The 24,692-nt window shown below is 37.1% G+C and overlaps 1 protein-coding gene across 7 annotated transcripts in view; it reads right to left on the reverse strand.

Annotated features, from left to right (window-relative positions):
- Positions 1-4,161: 4,161 nt before the first annotated feature.
- Positions 4,162-24,692, reverse strand: part of LOC124716747 (deoxyribodipyrimidine photo-lyase) — a 134,598-nt gene continuing 114,067 nt past the window's right edge. For 3 of the 7 annotated variants that reach the window (XM_047243325.1, XM_047243310.1, XM_047243317.1), the window contains 3 exons: positions 24,346-24,587; positions 20,094-20,212; positions 4,163-4,357 (listed from right to left, as the gene is read on the reverse strand). In XM_047243325.1, coding sequence (XP_047099281.1) covers positions 4,271-4,357; positions 20,094-20,212; positions 24,346-24,587 — 448 coding nt within the window. In that variant the 3' untranslated portion in view covers positions 4,163-4,270. Of the gene's footprint in view, positions 4,358-13,505; positions 14,357-20,016; positions 20,213-24,345; positions 24,588-24,692 lie in introns of those variants that run through there. The other 4 variants (XM_047243331.1, XM_047243338.1, XM_047243293.1 and 1 more) reach the window with 3 other exon arrangements.

The following is a 24,692-nucleotide window of genomic DNA, read 5'->3' on the forward strand; positions in this document are numbered from 1 at the left end:
ATACTTCTCCCTGACGTTTCGTTGCCAGCTGCGGTCAACATCATCTGAGGTGAGTCTACGACTGGCTGCTAGGCCGTGGAGGTCCTGTTTATATAGAGTGTGTAGAGCGCACCACTACTCGTCACGTGTTGTCAACAGTAAAACTATCTCTGGCTGGCGTCATTACTCTCGATCTAAGGTAATCGATTGTCACATCTTTGGTACAAAGTCGATCGCCATATCTTATCTAACTTCAAGCCTTCTTCTTTCCTGTTAAATTAATCTGGTGTTTAAAAATCTCTACAGCCTCTCTATACACACGTGCATAATAATGCGATGTCTTAGCTAGCACGCTCGTCTCACTAAATTTTATTTCATGGTCACCCGTTTCAAAAACATGTTCCGCTACAGCCGATCTGTCCGTGTGTCCCAGTCGACAGTTCCTTTTATGTTAAGTTAGGGGAGTATTGACACTTCTTTTTGTGGTTCCAATGTAAACCTTCCCACAACTACACGGAATCTTATACACACCAGGAGTAGCTAAAGGGTGTCGTGCATCTTTCGCCGATCTTAAGCATTCATTAATCTTCTTGGTGGGTCTGAAGATTGTTTCAACTCTGAACTTGGCCAGCACTTTCCCGATATGGTCCGTAATATCGTGGATGAATGGAAGAAAAACTTTTCCCACCGATGGTTGTTGTTGTTGCTGCACGTTTTCGGACATTTTTCTTCTGGGATGGAGTGCTCGATCTATCTCCTTTCCAGCGTACCCATTTTTCTGGAAAGCGGTTCGCAAGTAATTTAGTTCCTCTTGCAAATAAGCTGGCTCACAGATTTTATTAGGCCTGTCCACCAATGTCTTGATAATACCTCTCTTCTGCCTGGGATGATGGTTTGAATCCTTATGAAGATAACGATCGGTATGCGTATCTTTTCTGTAGACTTTGTGACCCAGAGTTCCATCTGCTCGTTTAATTACACGCTCTATATAAACAGGACCTCCACGGCCTAGCAGCCAGTCGTAGACTCACCTCAGATGATGTTGCCCGAGCTGGCAACGAAACGTCAGGGAGAAGTATTTCTACTACTGGACCACGGCCTCTTAGCCCGGAAGTTTTAATTACTAAAGTATGAACAGTTGGAATTTTGCTGAATTGAATTGAACCATTCTATTCAAAACAATCAATTACACGAAATATGATGGTCATACAGAGTGAAATATGAGCCACATTCCAGGGTTTTTTTCTGCAACAAAGAACTTCCTACAAGCAGAGAACTACATTGAGCTTCAGTTCAGTGCTCCTCATTGCACACAGAGGACACTGAACACTTTGGTATATAATGGTCTAATGCTGTGCATTACTAAGAAGAACTCAGTGCACCTGCCAAAATTAGGATGTTGCAAGTACAATTTAATATGGATTTTGAGTATTCTAGTATCTGATATTACAGCTTGTTCCACAATGCATCGGCAATATTGAGAAAGAGTTATATACACCAGTGTCCCCATTGCACTGTGTCATCAAGGACTATTGCGCCAATTATTCCATAACTGGGCATTGCACACCATATAGTCACACGTCGATGGTGAAGAGACTTCTTGATTGTGAAATGCGGATTCTCAGTCACCCAAATGCGCTAATTTTGCGTATTGATGAACTCATCCAAATGAAAGTGGGATTCATCGCATACACCAAATAGTTCTCTTAAGCAAGTACGGCCACTAGCTGCATCACTCGTCTGTCTGTAGCACACACATTTAGCTGAAATCTCATTTTACTGTGTGGAACTGTAAAACTTCTGTCACTTGTGTCGTTACTTGACAACTTTGTCAAAGTTGTATGCTCAGTTTGTTTCGGCAGGTATGTATTGTATCTTAAACATCCTGTTGCTATATGGTGGTTTAGTATAGGGGCTCCATTTATACACTTGCGTAATTTTGCATGATTGTAACAAAATATATTTGACACCATGTCATCTGAAGATAGGCAGAGCCCGAAACCCATAATGAATAAGAAAACGAGTCCAGAAACATACTTTGCCTATTATTTCGCGACCAACCAACTATTTTAAAGCCATTTTAATTGTTGTGAAAGAGGACTATACCACGTGGGATAGGACTTGCATTCCGTGTACACCCCCCCCCCCCCCCTTTTCATAAATTCCTGATTCCAAAGTGGCAGTTCCAGCATTTCCATACTGACATTGTAGGACCATTCTGCGCATTGCATGGTTACCATTATATTCTGTCAATGATGGATCATGTGACATGATGGGTAGAGGCCACACCCATTTCTGACATATCAGCCGGGACAGTAGCAAAATTGTTCATCACCAATTGCATCGCCCAGCATCCTTAACGTCAGACCAGGGTCAGCAGTTCGAATCGCAATTGTTCAATGACATATGCCATCAATGCCGATGCCGCCAGTTCCACACAACCACCTACCATCCCCAATCCAGTGGCACTGGATGATGATAGCTGCTCTCATGTGCCACTCAGAAATGTGGGTGTCCTTCCATGGGTCCTCCAGGGCACTCACACGGCACATAAAGATGTCCTCGATACGCCACTTGCCGAAATACTATACAGTGAGCCCCTCACTCTGTCCGCTGAATTCATAGCACATGAAATAGTCTCCACATGTTCTCATGCAATGCTATCTACAAAGACAGTGAAACCCACGCTACATCCACCATCACAGAGCCATAACAACTGTTGTAACACGATACAAACAGTTTTTATATTGAAATTGCTGGAAAAACAGGCAATAATGCACATGAAACAGCTTAAACAGGTGTAGACTTTAGCAGACCTGTCACACCAGAAACTCCCTAGCCCAGCATCTCTTATGCAGCTGCTAGCCAATTTCCAAGTGCATGTCAATCTCCACAATTTCCTACCTGACGACATGTTCATCACATTATACGATACCAACCTCATGAGTTGCACCTAGACATATCAGGTGTCCCATATCAGTCCAACTGCACATGCCCCACATCATACAGAACCTCCGCCATCTTGAACAGTCCCCTGCTGACATGCAGAGTCCATGGATTCTGACTTAGTTTCCGTACCCATACACATCCATCCGCTTGATACAATTTGAAATGAGACTCGTCTGACCAGGCAACATGTTTCTAGTCATCTACATTCCAATGTTGGTGTTGACAGTCCTAGGAAAGGCGTAAAGCTTTGTGTCATGCAGCCATCAAGGGTACAAGAGTGTGCCTTCAGCTCCAAAAGCTCATATCGATAACGTTTCATTGAATGGGTCACATGCTGACACTTGTTGATAATCCAGCATTGAAACGTGTAGCAATTTGCGGAAGGGTTGCACTTCTGTCATGTTCAACGATTCTCTTCAGTCACTGTTGGTCCCGTTCTCGCAGGATCTTTTTCTGGCTGCTGTGATGTCAGAGATTTGATGTTTTACTGCATTCCTGATATTCACGGTACACTCGGGGAAAATGGTCATACGGGAAAATTCCCACTTCATCGCTACCTCAGAGATGCTGTGTCCCATCGGTCATGCATCGACTATATCACCATGTTCAAACTCGCTTAAATCTTGATAACCTGGCACTGTAGCAGCAGTAACTGACCTAACAACTGCACCAGACACTTGTCGTCTTATATAGGCATTGCCAACTGCAGTACCATATTCTGCCTGTTTGCAGATGTCTGTATTGGAATACCAGTTTCTTTATCACTTCAGCATATGAAGAATAAGGTGTCCACACTTACAATAAGCAACCATTACCTTTTCTGTATTCCTGAGGTAGAAATACACCTATGTCATGTATCTCACCCTAAATGTTTGAGGATCATTAACTATTTCATACATTATTTGGCTTGTGCAATTATCTCTAGCAGCTATATGTAATCTGTGAAGGAAGGGGAAGTAACTGGAAGTTTACATCTTCTCTGTGTTCTTCTTTCTTCTCTAGAGTCATCTCACCTTAGAACTGTCAGTTTTGCTTTCAGAATAAAAATACTTATTCTCAAATGTAAAAGAATTAGAACAGCTGCAGATGGTGCTGCTTCAAATATAGGTCGATGCAGACTAGAGAAGGGAGGAAGAAGTGTGTGTGTGTGTGTTTTATATATATATATATATATATATATATATTAGTTCAAAATTACGTCAGAAAGTAAAAATTAAAACAAATTATTTAAGAATAAAAATATATTAACCCATACATTTGTTTATTTTAATTTCATTTAATTACACAAGAGAACTGAAATAATTTTAAAAAAAAAACTGTCTCTTGTGCATTTTGCCCAGTATCATACACATCCTTTGAACAATCCTGCTGGCTGTCCCCATGCCAATACCAATGATGTCTCAAATGGACAGAAAGACATCACCCATTTCTGAAAGAAAGAAAATGACATTAGGACATTAGACAATTCACAAGAAATATAAAGACATAACTTGCCAGCCACTACTTCTGCTGTTATATTTATTTAGATTCAATAACTAAAGATTCCTGTTAACTGAATGACAAGTACTTATGTTCTCATAACACGAAAATAACAATTACTTTGCAACAAATATTGATGTTGTTATGTGGATAATACTAATAACTGAGAAATACAACAGCTATCTGGTACAGCTTTCTTAAAAAAACTGACTTTGCTATTAATTTTACTTTGTTAAACTTAGCTTGAATAAGCACAAATAATTTACATATGTTTATGGGAATAATACTGGGTGGTGGACAGCTTTGTTGCTCTGAAGCATTCACTAAAAGATGGAAAGTTGTTGCCATAGCGTGAGGTAAGAGTGAAAAAAATTTTCTGATATCGATGTGGCTGAGTAAACTCGGGACATTACAGTACTATCAAACTTTGTTCCATTAAACAGCCATAAAAAGCCAATCAGTTTCAGAACAATGATACTTCACACAAGTACAATATATTTCAGTTTAAGTTATCTTCCACTAGCTAAAATTTGACATAAGAGAGAATACTGAAAATAACTTGATACCCAAGGAAAGTTAAAAACATAGCATTCCACGCACTCCTTCCACATGCTACAACTATGCACTCGCTAACCACTTAAAAAATCTCTGGTTAACTTTTCTCGCATTATTTAGGTTTGTACGTTTCTCAAGCTATTCCAACAATATAGCTTAACTGGAGATTGTACAACCGACCCTAAGTAAATAAGAATATTACGCTGTAGCAGGAAATGCTGCAAAACGGTTCAGGTCCTATATCTCTGACAGAAAACAAAGGGTGTGAATAGGGAAGACACACGTATTAAGCTATGAGTCATCATCCAACCGGGAACCAATAATGCGTGGTGTCTCCCCATGGTTCCATCTTAGGGCCCTTACTTTTTATTGTGTATATATGACCTTTCGTTGTACAGAAACCAGATGGCAGTTATAAGAGTCGAGGGACATGAAAGGGAAGCAGTGGTTGGGAAGGGAGTAAGACAGGGTTGTAGCCTCTCCCCGATGTTGTTCAATCTGTATATTGAGCAAGCAGTAAAGGAAACACAAGAAAAATTCGGAGTAGGTATTAAAATTCATGGAGAGGAAATAAAAACCTTGAGGTTCGCCGATGACATTGTAATTCTGTCAGAGACAGCAAAGGACTTGGAAGAGCAATTGAATGGAATGGACAGTGTCTTGAAAGGAGGATATAAGATGAACATCAACAAAAGCAAAACACGGATAATGGAATGTAGTCTAATTAAGTCGGGTGATGCTGAGGGAATTAGATTAGGAAATGAGGCACTTAAAGTAGTAAAGGAGTTTTGCTATTTGGGGAGCAAAATAACTGATGATGGTCGAAGTAGAGAGGATATAAAATGTAGGCTGGCAATGGCAAGGAAAGCGTTTCTGAAGAAGAGAAATTTGTTAACATCCAGTATTGATTTAAGTGTCAGGAAGTCATTTCTGAAAGTATTCGTATGGAGTGTAGCCATGTATGGAAGTGAAACATGGACGATAAATAGTTTGGACAAGAAGAGAATAGAAGCTTTCGAAATGTGGTGCTACAGAAGAATGCTGAAGATTAGATGGGTAGATCACATAACTAATGAGGAAGTATTGAATAGGATTGGGGAGAAGAGAAGTTTGTGGCACAACTTGACCAGAAGAAGGGATCGGTTGGTAGGACATGTTCTGAGGCATCAAGGGATCACCAGTTTAGTATTGGAGGGCAGTGTGGAGGGTAAAAATCGTAGAGGGAGACCAAGAGATGAATACACTAAGCAGATTCAGAAGGATGTAGGTTGCAGTAGGTACTGGGAGATGAAGAAGCTTGCACAGGATAGAGTAGCATGGAGAGCTGCATCAAACCAGTCTCAGGACTGAAGACCACAACAACAACGACCTTTCGTCAGTAACATTACCAGATGCCAAGTTTGATTTGTTTGCATATGATACAAACATAGCAATAAATATTAAATCAAGTATAGTCTTAGAAAGGTTAGCTAATGAAATTTTGGTGGGTGTTAAGAAATAGTTCCTTGCCAATTCTGTGTCACTACACCTTAAAAACATACTACATGCTGTTCAGAACTTGTAAAAGGTTTCTGGCTGCCGTCAGCACCACCTAAATAAGACAAATGTCTGGCACAGTTATTGAATCAGTTACTGCCGCTACAACAGCAGGTTGTCAAGATTTAAGTGAGTTTGGACACGGTGATATAGCCGACGCATGAGCGATGGGACACAGCATCAAAACATCAAATCTCTGACATCATTGGGCCGGAAAAAGATCCTGCAAGAACGGGACCAACAATGACTGAAGAGAATCGTTCAACGTGACAGAAGTGCAACCCTTTCACAAATTGCTGCGGATTTCAATGCTGGGCCATCAGCCAGTGTCAGTGTGTGATCATTCAATGAAACATCATTGATTTTGTAACCAAAGGCCCACTCATGTACCCTTGATGACTGCATGACAAAAAGCCTGGGCCCGTCAACACCAACTTTGGACTGCTGATAACTGGAAACATGTTGCCTGGTCGGACGAGTCTTGTTTCCAATTGTATCGAGCAGATGGACGCGTACGGGTATGGAGACAACCTCACGAACCCAGCATGTCAGAAGGGGACTGTTCAAGCTTGTGGAGGCTCTATAATGGCTTGGGGCATGTGCAGTTGGGGTGATATGAGACCCTTGATACGTCTGGATACGACTGGCAGGTGACACTTACGTAAGCATCCTGTCTGATCACCTGCATCCATTTTTGTTCATCGTGCATTCCTACGAACTTGGACAATTACAGCAGGACAATGTGACACCCCACATGTCCAGAATTGCTACAGAGTGGCTCCAGGAACACTGTTCTGAGTTTAAACATTTCTGCTGGTCACCAAACTCCCCAGACATGAACATTATTGAGCATATCTGGGTTGCCTTGCAACGTGCAGCTCAGAAGATATCTCCACCCCCTCATACTCTTACAGATTTATGGCCAGCCCTGCAGGATTCATTGTGTCAGTTCACTCCAGAAACACTTTAGACATTAGTTGAGTCCATGCCACGTCGTGTTGCGGCAGTTCTGCGTGCTCCCAGGGGCCCTACCTGTAGGCAGGTCTACCAGTTCCTTTGGCTCTTCAGTGTAAATTTAACAGGGAGGAGAATACCACAGAACTGCTGAAATGCCTAAACAAATCTCTATTTGCTGTGCAAATGTTGTCAGACAGGTGATATAAAAAAGTTAGCATAATATGTTACTTTTATCCCATAATGTCATACAGGATTAATTTCTGGGGTAACTTACCAATCCAAGCTAAAGTTTCCAGAGCCCAAAAACATGCAATATGAATTATTTGTGGTGTGAACTCATGAATGTCCTGCAAGGGGCTGTTTAAGGAACAGATAATACTAACTAGTGCTTCCCAATACATTTATTCCTTAACAAAATTTGACATTAAAATTGTATCTTTCTTTATGCCCACAGCTCACTTCTTGGAATCAACACTAGGAATAAGAATAATTTTCACAACAATTTAAAGTCACCTACTTTGGTTCAGAAAGGTGTCCATTCTATTTTCAATAACATGTCTGCTGCCAAAGAAAGTTTAACTAATAATAAAGTTCAGTTAGAGAAGAGTCCAAAGGATTTATTGGTGGTCAATTCCTTCTACTCCATTGATGAATCTGTTAGCAGAACTGATTGATGTGCGTATGTTGTTAATAATATAAAATTATGTGAATATCGTGCACAGACTGACTTTTGTAGAAATTTTTTGCAGTATGTGATTATTGTAAATAAGTGCTGTAAAATGTTATTTACTTTTTTTTTTTTTATCTGATGATGCATGGCTGCAATAACTTAAGAATTATCATATGCACCTAAGTGTACTGAATATTTAATATTTGGTGATAAGTTTTATACCCTTTTAAATGTTAATACACTTCTTTTTACAAATTCCACATCCAAAAGAGCAATTTCATTTGAGGTCTGTGGGGCATATTAGCATATCTGTTGTTATTTTGTAAATATTTATTGTGTATTCTTCTTTTCTGACATGTTGTGCATCTCATGATTGGAAGAAAAAGTACATCTAATCTAAATTAAAAAAAGGAACAAATAATCTGCAAGAAACTTTTGGGAAAAACAGAGAGAAATGATGATTTTGATAGTAATGTGGCAAAGGAACAGCATTGCTCTTAGGTAACTGGAAGTTGTGAAAACTGTTTAGGCAATAAAAAGCAAACAACAGGCGGAAAAATTGTCAAATATTTTGGTTTAAAATTAGCAGCCACGTTAGGAAAGGAAGCTGAATGAATATTGATGACAAGGGAGCACGGAAACTTCCAAAAGACTAATATGAAGTAGGAGGTACTTAACAGACAATAACAAAAGAAATGAAAATGAGCAGGAAGTTAAGAAAACGGCATAGTGGGGTGAAAAATATACTTATAACAGCTACTAGAAGTCTGTATGCAATCTGCCACTCTATCGTTGGTAAACTGTTTGATAAACTGTGCAGTCCCAAAAGAATGAAATGATTTCCACTTTTCGAATTTCATTCTTTCTCCACGTTTTGTATCATTAGCAAGTACCATAAGTATTATATGCCTCTGTACAAAAGAAAAATCTGAAATGCTTACCTAGAACTGACTAAACAGAATTTGACAGTAGGAATAACTGATGGAATTTTGCATTGGTTGAAAATGAAACTGAAGTAATAATAATGGTATCAGTAATAGAGAGAATAATGTGTGGGCACAGAAAACAGAATTAATATTTGTGCGTAAGTGCATTGTGTTAGGAACAACTTATTATTGTAAAAATGTTGTTAGAACAGGAGGAATCCACAAAAAGTTTAAGTGAATCAGAAATGGAGTTTGTTACTAACAGAGTTTAGGGAGTATGATGAAAAGGTGCAATATGATGAATTGTGTGTGTGTGTGGGGGGGGAGTGAAATACATATCAAAAATATTGATAAAAGTGAGAAAAGAGTGGTGCTTCAGTAGAGAACAGTGGTGTTTGATTACCCATCTTCATCAACAAGAGGAGACACAATACTTACATATGATGCAGAATAATAGGTACAGAGAGAAATCAAAATGAGGTAGAGATGAATGAGATCATATGTGCAGATATCAGATGAGAAGTTATAAAGTAAATAATTATCAATTGTTAGCTGAGACCTTGACCACACAACGTAGCTACAGACAAGAATACTATTCATGAACAACTAATTTGTTTTCCGAATCATGCAAAAATAAAAGAAGTTACTCAACCTAGTTAATTTAAGAAACATCATGAAACATAATACAATGAAAAGAGCCAGTATATTGTGAAAGAATTTATCAATTACGATGTTAGAAAATTTAGAACCAAAGCTAGTATATGCCACGTGGATATTATAAAGCACACTGTAAAGGAAATATTTCACTAATGTAACTGCAATATCATGTAGTAATGTAAGAAAATGGTATAATGTCTGACTAAAGGGCAATTTGTTAGAAAAATAAGAAGTCCTAACGTTGTGCATGGATAAATAACTTTCTTTCTCACTAATACTTTTAATGGGAGAACTTTAACTGTATTGCAGAATTACAACATGAGGAAGTCAGTTATTGATATATTCAATCCATTAACTTCATGTTGGAGGAGGTATGTTGTTAATAACTTTACATGAAGATAACACAAATAGGCTCTGAGTTAGTGTTATTTGTTAATATGAAACTGGAGATAAGATGTACAAGCAGCTGCATGCTATATAATGAAAGATGCCTGCAGTTATCTCAGTTATCTCTACTCATTAGTCTTCATATACAAACAGATGCTGAAAAGGGCACCACCCACTGTGATTCCTCACCTGTCCCTAAGGTACTTGAAAATGCAATCACAAGCACGTCAACCACAGTGCCTACATTCAGAGAGAGAGAGGGGGGGGGGGGGGGGGAAATCAGCGTTGGGGGGGGGGGGGGGGGGGGGGGGGGGAAGGTATTCAGCGTAGGGAGTAAATTTTTCTGTTATAGTTACCAATGATTTTAAAAGCTGAAAGATAAATAAAAAGCTGTCTCCTCTATTGTGAAAGCAGATTAATAGAAGAATTTTTGTGTGTTTGAAAATAATATGCATGTATGTACGTAGATTTACTAAATGTGGAATAGGATTTGAAAATGTAATTGTAAGACTGTGGTAATGGTAGTGTTGGTGGTAGTGGTAGTGATAGTGGTGGTGGTGGTGGTGGTGGTGGTGGTGGTGGTAGTAGTAGTAGTAGTAGTAGTAGTAGTCGTTGTTGTTGTTGTTGTTGTTGTTGTTGTTGTTGTCGAAGTATATTTGAATAGCATAAAATGATGATTTTCCAAAATGTTTTCATTAGAATAAGAGGAATTATCTTGATGAACTTTAGGTTTCAAATTAATCTCAAAATGCAACTGCTTCCACAAATATGTTTTAACTTTGTGTGAATAATTTTACCACAAAGTAACGTGCAGCGGGGAAGGGGGTGGGGGTGTTTGCAGGGTGCAAGTGCTTCTGCTGCGTTGTAACAGTGGGGGGGGGGGGGGGGGGGGGGATAGAGAGAGAGAGAGAGAGAGAGAGAGAGAGAGAGAGAGAGAGAGAGAGAGAGACTTCTCCCACTCTGCCGACCCTGCCTCAAGGTCAAATGTGAGTTCTATGGTCGTGTACATGTAGCAGACAAAAGAATTTCACAACACTGTAACCTTCAATATTGGTATTATTAGAATTTTGTAATTTGTTCACAAAATAGAGTAGAATTATGGGTAGATGTAAGAGATACAAAGTTTGAGCAAAATCCAATAAGCATTTTCCACAACAATCATTATTTTTTTGTAATTCCACATCCTGCATGGGACAGGGAACTGAAATTTTGAGAATTTACCGAGTGGACCAGACGTCACTACCCAATATCAGCTAATCGAATACAAACCACACAACTGGAATTTTGAAATAACTGAACACTTTATTGATGCTAAAGGATTATTTATAACATTCTTTCTCAAACTGTTTTCTGTCTTTGTTGACACATTTCATCAGACCACTTAGGATGCTCAAGTATATTTGTTTACATAGTCATTTATTAGAATCAATGTCTTCAAAAGAGTTGTAAAGAGCTTCTTTTGAGTCCTGAATTGTTTATGGTTTTGTACCACGAACTTATATTTAATGCAATTCTTTGGTATACGGCCAGGAAATCTGGTTGTCATTGCTATTGCTCCTCGCCATCCAATAACTTACCCACCAAATACATCAATTTAGTTTCGCACAGTTGTTGTGTAATGCTGTGGGGCTCCATCATGTTGAAAGTAAAGTGAGTTGAAGTCTTCATAGGTTATTTGTAGTCCCAGAATGGCATAAGTTGGCAACATTTCCACACAGGCCCAATTAGTCCATGATATGAGATACCACCCAAACAGCAACTGCCTATCAAAAGCAATTCTATGGTTCTCTGAATAGGTATCTATGGTTGTGTCACCTGAAATGTCCTGTGGCAATCTTCTGCAGATCTATTTTTCTCAAAATGTTTCCCTAAACTGTAGACAGCCTTCCTTGCAGGTGGAACAGTGTTGAAATTATTATTCCACTCATTTATAATTAAATTATAACAACCTTCCTATCACATTTTTAAAGTAAGAACTCTTTCTTCACTAGGAAACATCTTCAAAACAGGTTGAAAACAACAACAAATGATGTCACAGATGTTTAACAGCAGTGCACTCTGGTATTTGTATCAATTATTATCTGGAAAAAATAACACAGGGAAATCTGGTTTTTATATCTATAATTACCACAAGCAAACAAGATTACCTTCGTGTTTTCAAGGAAAGTATGCTAACTAACTAGAAAACAACAGCATGATGCACAACTTGTGCAGACTGCTCTCTGTTCTGAACAACATATATATAATTATAGCCAACACAGTCTCTGGATAAGAGCACCACATTCTGTTTCGTGGGTATCTCATCAAACTTTCCGATGTTCTAGACCTAGTATGGGATAATGGATATGCTGAAATTTGAAACATCAGATTATTTTTGATGCATGGGGTCTTACTTTTAAGATGACAGATGCCTGTGGTAATTATTTCCATGAGGATTAGTGTACAGAAAATTAACAGAAACAATATCATTTTCATAACTTACCACGTACTTAGATCAATACATTGGTAATATCGAACGTAACAGCCTACACGTCATCCACCCATATTGTAGTGCTCGTTCTGTATTTCAGGTCTGTCAAGATAGGATATTTCTAAAAAAAAATTGCATTTTAAAACCAACTCAATATTTTCATAAATGTAGGCCTAAAATTCACTAATCAACTGTTCCATAATTATTATTATCTTTTTAGATGTATTCAGTTTGCTGCGTTGCATTTCTGTACCGTGTAAAATACACGTAAACCTCTGGGAATGTTTTCATAGAATTTAGTAGGCGTCAGCAGTTTGGTCCTACAAAAGCTATGAACAGACACATTACTCCATGCCTGAGTAAGCAAAATACAATAGGGCTGTTGTAGATGCCCAAGTAGCTGTGATTATAAACTACCTGCCTTGTTGAAGTGTCTCTTTACATGCCATCCTTTGTTCATCTTCCTTATTAGTACAGCATTGTTAGATCTAAAGCTATCATCATCACAAGCCTAGCAACATTTTCGGTCTAGTTTATGTGGCTACCAATTGCTCAACACCTCCACTGTAGACCAAATCCTTACCATTATACTTTCCACTATTTATATTGCACCCAGGACTCTCCATAATCATATCTGTGAAAATTTAATATAAGACAGCTACAGATTGAAATGCGCACAACTGCTATCTAAGTGAATGAACAACAGAGTACTGTGTGATCTGAAGCCCATTACCGGTAACTTGCCACTTGTATTGTGTCTGAAATGATCTAATATATACACATAAAAAACATAAAAAGACAATTGTCCAGAGGCAGAGGACTCACCAAGTGGACTGAATAGAGAAGAAATATTATTGTGTATGGAGAATTGAAAACCAATCAAGTGAAGAATAAACTTTTATTTCAATATAGCAACACAGTACACATTTATATTGCTGGTAAAAATGTCAATATATACAAAATACTGCATATTGTACTTTAATCTAACAGAGTGGTAAGAAGGAGAACTAAACAGTGTACTACATATAATAATAAAGTGAGAATTACGATTACCAGTTATTTTGTAACTTGATTTATAAAACAGATATGCACAAGAATTTAGCATATTCATGACAATTACTTATACAAAATTAGTTGCCCTTGACAGAAGATACAATCCCACACCAGAGAAATTGGGCACTAAAAAGAAAAGAAATTGCACTATACAATATTGGAACTGGTATTGGAGGGAATACAGATGGTTTAGACAATACAGATCAGATCCTTTTTTAATTAAAGCTTTGTGTCTTAACTTTATGCACAACATGGAACAGAAAACAATAAAAATGTTGTCACATACAGAAAGATGAATCTCTGAATTAGTGGAGCTGTGTACTCCTACTTTGAGACTATAGAAATATACAGGTGTGAGAAGGGAGATTTCTCAAGCTCAAACTTCCACGTACTGCTGATGTTCCTGACATTGCATGCTTTGGAAATCAAAATACATTGTTTTGCCCACTGGCTGCTATTTCACTCTAATATTCTAACAATTGCCCTCACAGAAATTTAAAAGTAATTAATGCAATAAATTCAAAGAGAAGAGCTGATTTGACATGACAGACATTATATAAGAAAACTGAGCTGCTATTAGAAGTTGTCATAGGAATCTGCGAGCAGCCACATACAGCTGAAATAGCTTTTATTTCTTCATAATAACAAGTTTTGAGGCAGGATCATACTTGCTTGCATACACTGTTCCTAAGGATTTGACTGTATAAGTTTATAGTTCCAACACTGACCTTACACCAGCTGTTAACAAAAATTCAAAATTTTAATTTTTCTGAGGTAATAAATATAAGCTTGAAACATTTTAATAATCCAAAAACATCAATATTAGGATGTGTCATGTATTCCATTTAACTAGAAAAAAGGAAGGTATGTTAACAGGCACAGAGGACAAGCTCAGATTGTGACAGAACAGGGAAGAAAATCACCAATTTCTAATGAAACATCACTGCATTTGCCTTAAGTGATTTACCGAAGATGTGGGAAATCTAAATGTGTACAGCCAGACAAGAATTTGAGCCCAACCCACCCAAATATGAGCTAATGTCTTATCAATGCACCACATTACTTGGATTCACTAAAGCAGTTGAGCCTTTTTGTTGCTTTTACCCTAGATCATACAGATAAAATATTTGTAATTGGATAGATAAAAAAATCTACTCACCAAGCGGCGGCAGAACACATACCTAAAAGAAGTTACAATTAGGCAAACTTTTGGAGCCAGTGGCTCCTCCTTCAGGCAAAAGTGTTTAAGGTGAATGAAGAGGGGTGAAGGAAAAGGGCTGGAGAGGTCTAGGAAATGTCACCCGGAACTGGGGTCAGGGGAGACTTACCAGACAGGTTGGGGATTTTATTTGTGTGTTCTGCCACCACTGGAAGAATGGATTTTTTATCTATCAAATTACCTTATATTGTCAAAAATCAAATGTTTTTGTTGTTAGGTAACATATTTGGCTGTGTTTGAGTGGATGTATCTTTAGAAAGCCTGTATGCCTTATGTCTAGGTTGGATATATTTCCAAATGCACATTTCAGTTGAAGATCAAGGCCCACAGTATGTGTGGAGTACTCTGCTCCAACCTTAGAGAGTGGATAGCAGCTAGAAAGGCCACAAATATTTCTTATAAAGATAGAGAAGAACAAACATTGTTATTCAAATGAATAACATCAGCTGTTCTTATTCTATCCAGAACAGATGATCTTGGCAAAATTTGTAGGCCACAAATTCCTCTCATATTAGTTCTTCTTGAGGCACTGCTGATAGATTGTTGACTTTCAGCAAGTACTAAATCTGAGTTTATCTCATTCTATGCAAAATGAAAAAGATTTTTACACCACTATCAAAAGAGCATCAAGCCACTAGTGACCATCCACTCTGCTACCCATGGGCAAGGGAGTCTTAGCGTGTGTGATCACAAGCACTGTCGTGCATGCCATTCCATATATTATTGTGCATAAATGCTTTATGGAAGAAACAGATTAGTCAGATAAATAATAACTGCTTTAATATACATGTTCAGGTGGAAAAGCAGGCAAATCCAGTTCCTACTGTGGGTAGTATCAAAGTGTAGAATTTTTAAGACTGAGCTACCCAACCAGCAATTATTTAAACAGCAAGCTGTTCCATTCTCTTCTTCTATTGTTACCTGAAACCATATGCTCAGTTTCATTGTCTTTGTTATTGTTTTAAGGCTACTGCGAGTGACTGTGTGTAGTATTGTCATTACTGAGTCTTTGTGGCCAGCAATACATTTTTCTTTTATTTATTTTTTCACACAAGTTGCTGTATGATGACAGTCTCTCTGACTGATGAAAATATCGACATACTGACATTTACAAATCATATTAGGGTACATAAGTCACATAAAAGATTAAAAGATGCAATCAAGATGCTTAGGACACACCAGCATCAGTGAGGTAAGCCCTACAGCTGCAAATTAACATTTTTTTGGTAATATTAAGGCACCACAAATGTCAAAGATATTTAATATTTTAAAAATTTTCTACCATGAAGCCCAAGAACATTACTCTTCACTTCAACACGAATGACATTTTATTATTTTTCAAATATCAAGTAATGTTAAGTAATTTAAAAAAATTAATATATATATATTCTTTCACATTTTTTGTAAACATTAAAAATCCCAGAATGAATAAAATGTCTTTTCATAAATATAATTTAGTACTACCTCTTTTCCCCCTGAGCAGGCTCACATCACCCGAAATTGTTCATATAATAACTAAAACAAGTCCAAATACTACTATAAGTATGCACTAATAAACATAAAAGTAGTTTCAGAAATATGCTATTTACTTACAAATCAATCTGTGTTTTTTTTTAACTAATTCTTCAGTAAAAATCAAATTATTCTGTATTCAACTGCTTTTTGTATGACATTACTCGCGTGATTTATTAGTGGGATAAGCTTATAAACCAAATGGTACCTTCCGAACTTATAAGCCAAGGATGAGGCTTCAAAAGTGCATTTTACTGATTATATTTAATTGAGAAAAAATAAAAAGGTTACAAATCAGTAAATTTCAGATTCTACTTATGACTGTCACATCAAATCAAGCATTCACTACTACATTTTCTGTGCAATAAGATACATCATATTTGTTGTAACTAAATTTCAGCAATTCACTACTGGGTGTGTTTGTTATATTGTTATATTTGTTATATTATATATTCAAAATATATATATATAAATCAATATATATATTGACTTTCAGGAAATTTTAGAAAATTCTGCCTGCATTATTAGAGTGAAGTAGCTTAGAACACAGCAGGCATAAAATCTTTGTCTCCAAGTTCGCTTTTCAATTATGTTAGAAATTTCTCAAAAATGCTAGCTTAGTTGGTGCACACACCTCTAAAACATGAACAAAACAGAGCGAAATACACAAAAAGATAATGAAGCTTTTCCACACTAAGAAAAAATATACTAGGCCCACATCTGCGATTTTTATTGTGTAAAGGATAAAAATTCACTATGAGGCTACTAAATGCGTCTACTGTGCACGTTAGTTACAAATCTCTAAATCTCCATTTTCAATGCAAACAATTCATTAATGGATGTTCAAGTTACATACAAATGCCAATTCTGAGAACTGTTCTATGAGCAATAATCAAAATAATATATATGCTCTTGAAAAATGGTACATAATGAAAAGACAAAACATTTCTATCATGGTCAACATGATACTTGGAATTATTTGTAGTTCAGACTGGCTCATGCAATGAGCCTGTCCTGATAATTTTGGCTCTGGCCATTAGAGTTTCATCCTTTTATAATCTGTTTTGTGTACCTGGATAATCATATGCTATCTTTCAAGGGCAAATGTACTCTTTTTGGCGATTTTCAATGGGACAGTTCTCTGTCCAGGCATTAGTACAAACTCAAAATTACTTTTTTATAAATTGAGGATAAAACTATAATGCTTCTAAAGGGTATGCAAAATACCGTAAACATATTTAGCTGCTGTACGGAGAATTTCTTTCCTCTTACGCAACATAGAAATATGGCCCAAAGTTAACAATATACATTAATGTAGCTTAATTATGTGTCATGCATAATATGTTCATTGCTACGAGTCTTGAAGAAGAAAGTAAACAGTAAGTAAAAAACCCACTGCAGAAATAGACAAACACAACATGCAATAACAAACATCTAAGTAAACAGAGCTAAAATACTTATATGTCCAGAACACTAGCACTGTCATTCACAAATTTATATTATGATAAAGAAAAATGCCAAAACATTTTTTAGAATACTGACTACCCTTGCTTCTCAGAAATTCTGTGTCATGAAATTTTAAAAATAGGGGCTGTATGCAGATGATGTGTGAAATTTCCTTGCTGAGTTGTGTTCATTAGTTGATGTAAACCAGATGCACAGAAGGTTTAGATAAAGGAAATTATAATGTACCTGACACATTACTATTCTCTAATTTTATTTTGCTAGTCACCTACGTTCAAAATACCCTATCTTCTGTGCCTAATTCTAGATCAGTTATTTTCCATTGGAAATTTGCTCCTCATCTTTTATCTACTTCTTCTTAACTTTTAGTTTGCAGTTAGTTCTTTATTGTTCTATAATGTTTACCCTCTTTGTGATGAGTAAAGCCTTCTTTGTGGTGCTCCATTAATACCTAAATGCACTATCCTCAAAGTAAAACAATAATATTACACAAACATCAGATATAAAATGTTACAATATTATAAAAGCCACAAAATGCTGGATGGCATTCCACACCCGAGACTGTGTTAGTACATATGTATACACATGCATCAAATATTCAATAATCCAACGAGGTTAGCTACATTAATGCCTGCTAATCCAGACATGTAAGTAAATACTATCACAGAATTAGAAGAAAGTAAAATAAAATAAAATCATCATCTTCCTAAGATAGTAGCTGAAATGATGGCCGAGTTCACAAAATTAATAAATGAACTTACAGCCATCAAATTTTGCTACAGGTTAAAAAGAGATGTCACTGCACAGGTAATGAATAAAATTGGTCAATAATAATAACTAAGGTGACATTTAATTAAACTGTTAAACACAGATGTCAGCAACAGACCTTTGTGACAAGGTACATCCATCTTGGCAACGAGACTGGATTTTCCATTTATTACCCTAAATAAAAGCAATAAATGATTTATTTGCCACTCCTGCACTTCCACACTATCCACTGTCATTTTTTTCTTTTTTCTTTGTTTATTTTTTATCCCTGAGTAGCTTAATATTTAAAGTTGGCAGTGACAAACTTTTTTTTTCAAATGTAGTTATCTGAGGAAAATTGATGTAATACCCATTGTAAGAACATTTAAGCATTACAAAATCAAAGTAATACACATTGATCACATTACAAACACACATGTGCCTAATACCAGTCTCACACTATTGTGGTTTTAATTACTTATCACTTTACATGCAAATAAAAACACTACAAACATAAGATACTACAGCATGTACTAAAGCTTACTATTCTGCTCATGGAAGTTTCAATTTGTACACCTTTTTTATAGTACATGTTCTAACTGTTAATGTCATTTACGAACTTTGGCATATAATCTTTGATACTTAAGAGTTAAGAAAAATTACAAACCAAAAACAAAATACAAGGAACAAGACACACCTTTTCCATTGGGAAATTTGCACATACATACACACACAGAATCGCAAAGTATTTAAATCAGTTCACCCTATTACAACTAATAATTTCACTCTACAGCAAGACTCTCTAAATATCAATCATGCATTTTTTTAATCATTAACTCTGTATGGCACACACTTCAACACCACTTCACAAGTGATGCACCTGCTTGTGTAACCATGCGGAACATTTCAGTAAAGCAATCAAAATAAAACATTACAATTTCAAATTTTAAAAACAAAAAATAAGTCGAAAACTAATAACAGGAATAGAAGTTCTAAAAGACAACGAGATTATTTCTGTCATTCAATTCTTTAGTACAGACTGAGGAAATGAGCTAAAACATTTTTAATCTCTTAATTAATACTGAAGATGAAGTCTTACCTGGCAGTGCATGCAAACACAAAATCAGTGGAACAACTAACTACAGTCAGAAGGAACATAAAATTCAGAGGTACCTCTATTACTTTTTGAGGTTTCAAATTCACATTTTCTTTGGACACAGAAAGATTAACCAACTACAAATTAGGGTGTAAATCTTTTTTTGAAAACTACTACAATGGCTTCCCTGAGTATCTGCAGTTTCTGGAACACAACTTAAGAAATTAAATGTCATTTCTGGAAAGTGCCCGTAAAAGTTTTGAACCCTATATTGTATCTATAGTTAGTATGAGAAACAATACAAATTTGATATGTGCTCAACTATAAAGAGAAAGTTATTTCATGAAACAAAATACATACCAAGGCACTTATTTTTGATAGGATAATACCTAAGCTTTCTTTATATATTTATGACTTTTTCCTCCAAAACGACTTACATATGCAGCAATATTAAACTTTCGCTTGCAACCTTCATAATTCATGTACCGTATTTTTCCAAAAACTGGTCTCTCTAGCCATCCTTGATCGTGTATTCCACACACAGACCACATGCACCCTAAAATAAACAGAAATGTACAGTGAGCTCCAATGGTGGCACAGAAAGAAAAGAAAGAAGTAATTGATAGGAAAGAATAAATACAACCACCAACTTTGGAAATATAATTCTGGGTGAATGATGACAAGTAGCTTATTTACAAATGTCCTCACTGATGAGTGCATATCCTTAACACAGCTTTTGCGAAGATTTAAAATAAATCCTATAGAATTACACAACATAATTATTGCAACTCAGACATGTGTAAAACAATTATTTCCAGTCTGAGATTTTTTTAATAGACAGTCTGATGCCCTAGCCTTGTGTTGCTCCTCAGTTCTACACTATCTGAAAATTGTATTGACAATTTTGAATAAATTTTCTTACAGAAAGAGCCACTGAGTAACAAAATTAAATACTGGATCAGCTAAGTAGATGATGTGCAGTGTTTACAGACCAGTACCACTCGACAGTTAAATACGCTCTTGTTCAGAAAAAGCAGAACACCTTGAAAGACTAGAGATAGGACATTCATGTTCACAAGACATGTACATTAGTATGCTCTGCAGAAATGACTAGCATTTCAGTCACCTCAGTTCAGCACATGTCCTGTTGCCAATATCCCACACATTTTCGACTGGTGCCAAGTCCGGTGATCTGGCGAGCCAGGGCACAGGGCTGACATCCTATGACACCAAGTATGCATGTGTTCGTGCAGCAACACGTGGTTGTGCATTGTCTAGCTGAAAAATGCCGTCTGGGGTGTTGTGCAAAAAGGATGTGGCTACAGTTCACAGGATGTCATTCACGCAGGTGACACTGGTCGTAGTGCCCTGCACATGCACCAACTGTGATTTGTTGTTGTACTCAATAGCACCCCACACCATAAGGCCTTGAGATGGTACTGTACATCTTGTGCGAATACAGTCGATGTGATGCCATTCCCCCCATCTACAGCGAACCAAAATGCGGCCATCATTTTCAAACAAACAGAACCTGAATTTGTCCAAAAATGCTACATGATGCCATCCCTGTCCCTAGTGACATCATTCCATTTCCATACACCATTGCCATCTAACATGTTTGTGCACATTCATCAAAGGTAGGCGGAGAAGTGAACGACACCCACGTAATCCGTGCCATAATAAACGGCAATGGACTGTCAGCTCTGATAGTGTATGATGTGTTACACTGTTATTCCAGAGGCGAGGAGGATGCAGATCAGTCCTGCAATGCCATTCGGATGAAGTACAGATCTCCTCAGGGGGTGGTCTGGGTGGTGTGACTGACCCATCTCATCACATTTTAAAGCCTTCCGTGAACCACTCTGCCCACAGCTGTTGCACTGCCGAAACACTTCCTCCCAGATGAGCAGCAATTTCCCGGGTGGGTGCATCACATTCTCTCATGTCAATAATGTGCCATCTTTCAAACTCACTGATTTGTCAGTACTGTTTGTGCTTAGGCCTCAGAGGCAACCTGCACATCTGCTCATGTCACATTGATACATTATCTTTGGTTTATAGCAGCAAACATAGTCACAGGCACATTTTACCGGTAGATGGTGTTTGCGCTGCGATATCGATGATGAACCTGCAGGTCAACATGGTTCAAATGCTAATCATTTCTGCAGAACATACTAATGTATATGTCTTGTGATATGAATGTCCTATTTCTAGTTGTTCAAAGTGTTCTGCTTTTTTTTTCTGAAGATGAATGTAATACTTCTAAAATAAGAAAATTCAATTCTCAATGGAGATGAGACAATAAATGTCTTGGACCTTGATATAGGTATTAGCATAAAGAAACACTCATTTAGCACTTGCAGAAAAACAATAGGTACTGATATTATAATCTCTAAAAGCTCTCAGCATCCACAAAATCACAAACACATAGCTTTTCAAACAACATTACCCAAGTCTGTCTTTCATGCCCAACGACACACAATCAAACTTACTGCCTACAGTAATGGCCATAGCTCTGAGTGGGTTACCAACACCTTACAAAAAACGAAAATGCAAAAATTTACACCACTAGTGTATGCTGGTCAACAGAAACCAGTCAGTAATTACAAAAACTGGTGCACCATCCCACATGTTGACAATATTTTTGATGGTCTTGCAAAAAAGTTGAAGTCTGTGTTCGCAATAAAAACAGCACAGCTAAGGTATTGTTTAATAGTAAAGGCATATTAAAAACATTTGGCAGAGATTACCTGCAAGCACTGCCCCATAATTTGTGGGTTGATGTCAACAGCTGGTGATGCTGACCACAGGCAGCCACTACAAGACAGATTTAAATGTACTGTGTCTCCTAATAGCTGCTTAATTTTCAAATGATGTCATTTTGAAGTACACCAAATCAGCAAGGAAATTCCCATGCTGACAACTCTTCTAGCCAAAGGCAACAATTTGTGCACAATCCAAGCTTGAAATGACCATCCGAGGCATGTTTACAGACCAAACAGTCTAAGCTTGCAGACAGAAAGAACAGAGCATATGAGCCACACTGTTCTGTTCAAGATAGGAAAGACAGTGTACTGTATTGAACTGCACTGAAAATTTAGGTGTACTTTTACGCCATTAGACAGATAGTTATTTGCTGCAATCTCCTGTTGCCCAGTGTGTATTGATAAAGAGGTTTCCAATGAAATACACTACAATTCTGCAAGAGATGAGGGCGGTGCGTATGATTTTTTGATTAGTTTACTAGGTGTACCGGTATGAAATGACCGTTTTTTTGTGAAAGTGAAACACTAATTTTGAATTGAAAAGTAAAAACATTTTAATCAAAGTACTGACCATTGCTTTCTATACATTTTGACCACCTTTCTGGCAATTTGTGGTCACCACGCCAATAGAAATGTTCGTCTTTTGAAGCAAACCAATCAAGACACCCAATTTTCGACTTCTTCGTAGGAATCGAAGTGTGCCTCAGCCAATGGGTGTCCCATTGATGAAAACAAATGGTAGTCGGAAGGGGTCAAGTCTGGTGAATATGGCGGGTGGGGTAGCAGCTCCCACCCAAGTGTTTTGATTGTAGCCTGAACCAGTTTTGCTTTGTGTGCAGGTGTAGAGTCGAGTAAAAAAATCACTTTGCTCTGTCTTCTGGCCCATTCTGGTCTTTTTTTGATCAATGTATAGTTCAAATTGATCATTTGTCGTCTGTAGCGATTAGTACTCACAGTTTCACCGGGTTTTAGAAGCTCATGATACACGACACCTTTCTGATCCCACCAAACACAGAGCATTGTCTTCCTGCTGAATCAATCTGGTTTTGCAGTCGATGTTGATGGTTGTCCCGGATTACCCCATGATTTTTCCCATTTAGGATTCTTAATTTAAATCCATTTTTCATCGTCAGTAACAATTCGATGTAAAATTGATTTTATTTCATGTCTTTGAAACAAAATTTGACAAATGGTTTTTCGGTTTTCCATCTTTCTTTCATTCAATTCATGTGGCACCCATTTTCCACACTTTTGAATCTTTCCCATAGCTTTCAAACGGTCAGAAATTGTTTGTTGTGCAACATTTAGCATTGCTGCCATTTGCTTCTCACTCAAAGTATCATCTTCATCCATTACTGCTTGCAATTCGGCGTCTTCGAACTTTTTTGGTGGTCTTCCACGTTCTTCATTTCTTACATCAAAATCATTATTTCTGAACCATTGAAACCATCTTTTGCATGTTGCTTCTGATAGAGCATGATCACCATATGCCTCGACAAGCATTCGAGGCGACTCTGCAGCATTTTTGTTTTTAAATGAAAACAAAAAATTAATGCTTTCCGCAAATCATCACTTTCTGGTACAAAATTTGCATTGTTAACATGATGAAAACATATGATGATGTTTGTTCCATGACTTGATGTATACTAAATATCTTTGACAGATATCATACCAACCCAACAAAAAAAATTAAGGCTCGTTTACAACAAATGTTCCCTATCGACACATTTGTATCTTAACGCTCATTTCATACCGGTACATCTGGTACAGTGGCATCTTGGCATAGATTTTAAAGTATCTTACAGATGTTCATGAAACTTCTGCTACACTGAAGTTTGATCTATCAGAACCATTAATACTGACAAATTTTCTTTGATGGCAGGAATTTAAAAAAAAAAAAAAAAAATGAATATGGCATACAAACCAACAAATCCATTAGGATCTCCTCCATCCAATGAATATCTATCATTTAAATAAATTGCAATTCTTAAAGCTTCTTCTGGTGATGGTGTCCATTCTAATATCTTCTTTGCCCAATACATACGCATGAAGCCATGTATTTTTCCATCCTTCACTAACTGAATTTGGGCAGAATTCCATAAATCATCATGTGTTAAAGACTTCTCCAATTCTTCACAAGTGTAGATATATGACCTCTTGTCCTTTCTGGAACATAATTCAGCCAAAGGTAGTCATTTTCCACAAGGAACCTTCATATATTGGAAATTATGAAGGAAACAGTCGACATCTAGCACTGAGTTTAAACATTCT

The sequence above is a fragment of the Schistocerca piceifrons genome, chromosome 1, assembly GCF_021461385.2.
Source record: "Schistocerca piceifrons isolate TAMUIC-IGC-003096 chromosome 1, iqSchPice1.1, whole genome shotgun sequence".
Classification (NCBI taxonomy): domain Eukaryota; kingdom Metazoa; phylum Arthropoda; class Insecta; order Orthoptera; family Acrididae; genus Schistocerca; species Schistocerca piceifrons.